Raw genomic sequence first — 1,798 nt, forward strand, 5'->3', positions numbered from 1 at the left:
TACTGCTATAGAGTTCCATCATAGTCCACTCCCCAACTCTCTGGGCTCTCCTTCGATGAGGGACCCGCTGCAGGGGGTAGGCAATGGCTGCATTACAAATAGTTGAGACTATTTTTACATGTCCTGTAGGGTCTGACAAGGTCTCAGTCCCCACACTCACAGGCAGCCTGTGGCTCCAGAAGAGGAGCAGTGACTGCAGTGGGCAGGTGCTCAGCATCCTGTAACCCCAGCCAGAGCACCCCACCCACTAGGCTGTAGTTAACAAGACTGCCAGTGTGCACATACCTGTGTAACACAGCCCTACCCACCCAACAACCTACCGCTAACTGACACCAGGCCCTGCTGTTCTTGGAGCAGTTTCTCCTCACCTCTAGAAGCAGCAGGAGTAATAAACCCTGATCCTGCTGCCTGTTTCACATCTGTCTGTGCTACCACAGTAATCCACAGCTGTGAACAGCAGGGAAGTGAACGGCCTCGCAGTGGGGGTGGCTGTTTACAGGCTGAGGGCCACTTCCCTGAACACACACCACCCTTTCAGGACAAGTCGTTAAAACTGACATAACTGTGATTTATTAACATGAATTAAAATGCCCAACCAGTGCTGCGATGTGACAGTATATTAAAAAAAATTAAAGATCATATACTGTACTACTTCCACAAAGATCACACTTCCTTTTTTTTTTTTTGCAAAAGAGACTTATTATATACAATACTATATCAAATGAAAGTAGCTTTAAGCAATTTTACAAGCAAAAGAAATACAGTATTTACAGCACTCGTCAGACATTAGAAACAGTCTATACATTAAATTACAATTTCTGCAAATAACTGATGAAACAAAAAGCCATGTCCACACCAAAACTATAAAAATTTGTATTGCATTGTTTTCTATCTCTATGCACACAAAGAACTGTTGACAGAAGAAAATGGGAAAAAAATGGTTAGTGCCATCACTTAGCCTGTGCACTTATTAATTACATATGTATAAAAGAATATAGAAAACATTCACTAAATGAATTTAACTGCAACAATAAAATTTTAAAGATTATGCAGCATCAAACCTACTGCCAGAAAAAACAGCTGGAATGTTCACTTACAAAATAAAAAGAAATACCTAATACTGGCTTAACAGCACGTTTTCAGGAATTTTAAAAAGCAAAAAATGGAAAGAATACAATGAAAGAGCACTGGTGTTTGCTTTTATACAAAGTATCATGTACAATCTTTAAAAAGTACCTTGAACAGGTACATATGAAATATACACAGTTTATATTACAGAACATTTTAAAAATGTTTAGAATTAAAGGGATCCATTTTAATGCCACCCTGACCCATGGTAGTTGTTCTGAAAAGTGGGCGGCACCTGTGCTCTGTGAATGGGGATCTGTCCGGGCACCGGCGAGGCCTGCTGTGGCCCTTGCACTCCGTGGGGCAGGGTGACAGAGCCAGGGTGAGGGCAGAACCCCGAAGGAGTAGGTGTTGCGATACTGTTTGGTCCTTGAGGTTGGATGTGCGGACCCTGACCAGGGAGCGGGCAATGAGGTCCTGTTCCAGCAGGCTGATGTTGAGGTCCAGGTCCTAACGTTGTGTGATGGGGGGCTTGTGAGGAATAGGAGGACACGCTCGTGTGAGCATTTGAAGGGAAGTGGGGGGGTGCTTGATGAGATGGGTGGTGTAACCCTTGTGCTGATGCTGGGTGATGCCCCGAGGCGATAACATTGGAGGGTGGCGGTGGAGGGGGGGGGGGCGCAGGGGTTACAACATGCTGGGGTTGTGCTTGCAAACCTTGGTGTCCAGT

At 44.8% G+C, this 1,798-nt stretch overlaps 1 protein-coding gene across 1 annotated transcript in view; it reads right to left on the reverse strand.

Moving 5' to 3' along the window:
• Positions 1–553: 553 nt before the first annotated feature.
• Positions 554–1,798, reverse strand: part of KMT2E (lysine (K)-specific methyltransferase 2E) — a 60,077-nt gene continuing 58,832 nt past the window's right edge. The window contains exon 28 of the mRNA XM_010133198.1: positions 554–1,749. Coding sequence (XP_010131500.1) covers positions 1,316–1,749 — 434 coding nt within the window. The 3' untranslated portion in view covers positions 554–1,315. The remainder of the gene's footprint in view (positions 1,750–1,798) is intronic.

This window comes from Buceros rhinoceros, unplaced genomic scaffold (genome assembly GCF_000710305.1).
Source record: "Buceros rhinoceros silvestris isolate BGI_N320 unplaced genomic scaffold, ASM71030v1 scaffold2313, whole genome shotgun sequence".
NCBI lineage: Eukaryota > Metazoa > Chordata > Aves > Bucerotiformes > Bucerotidae > Buceros > Buceros rhinoceros.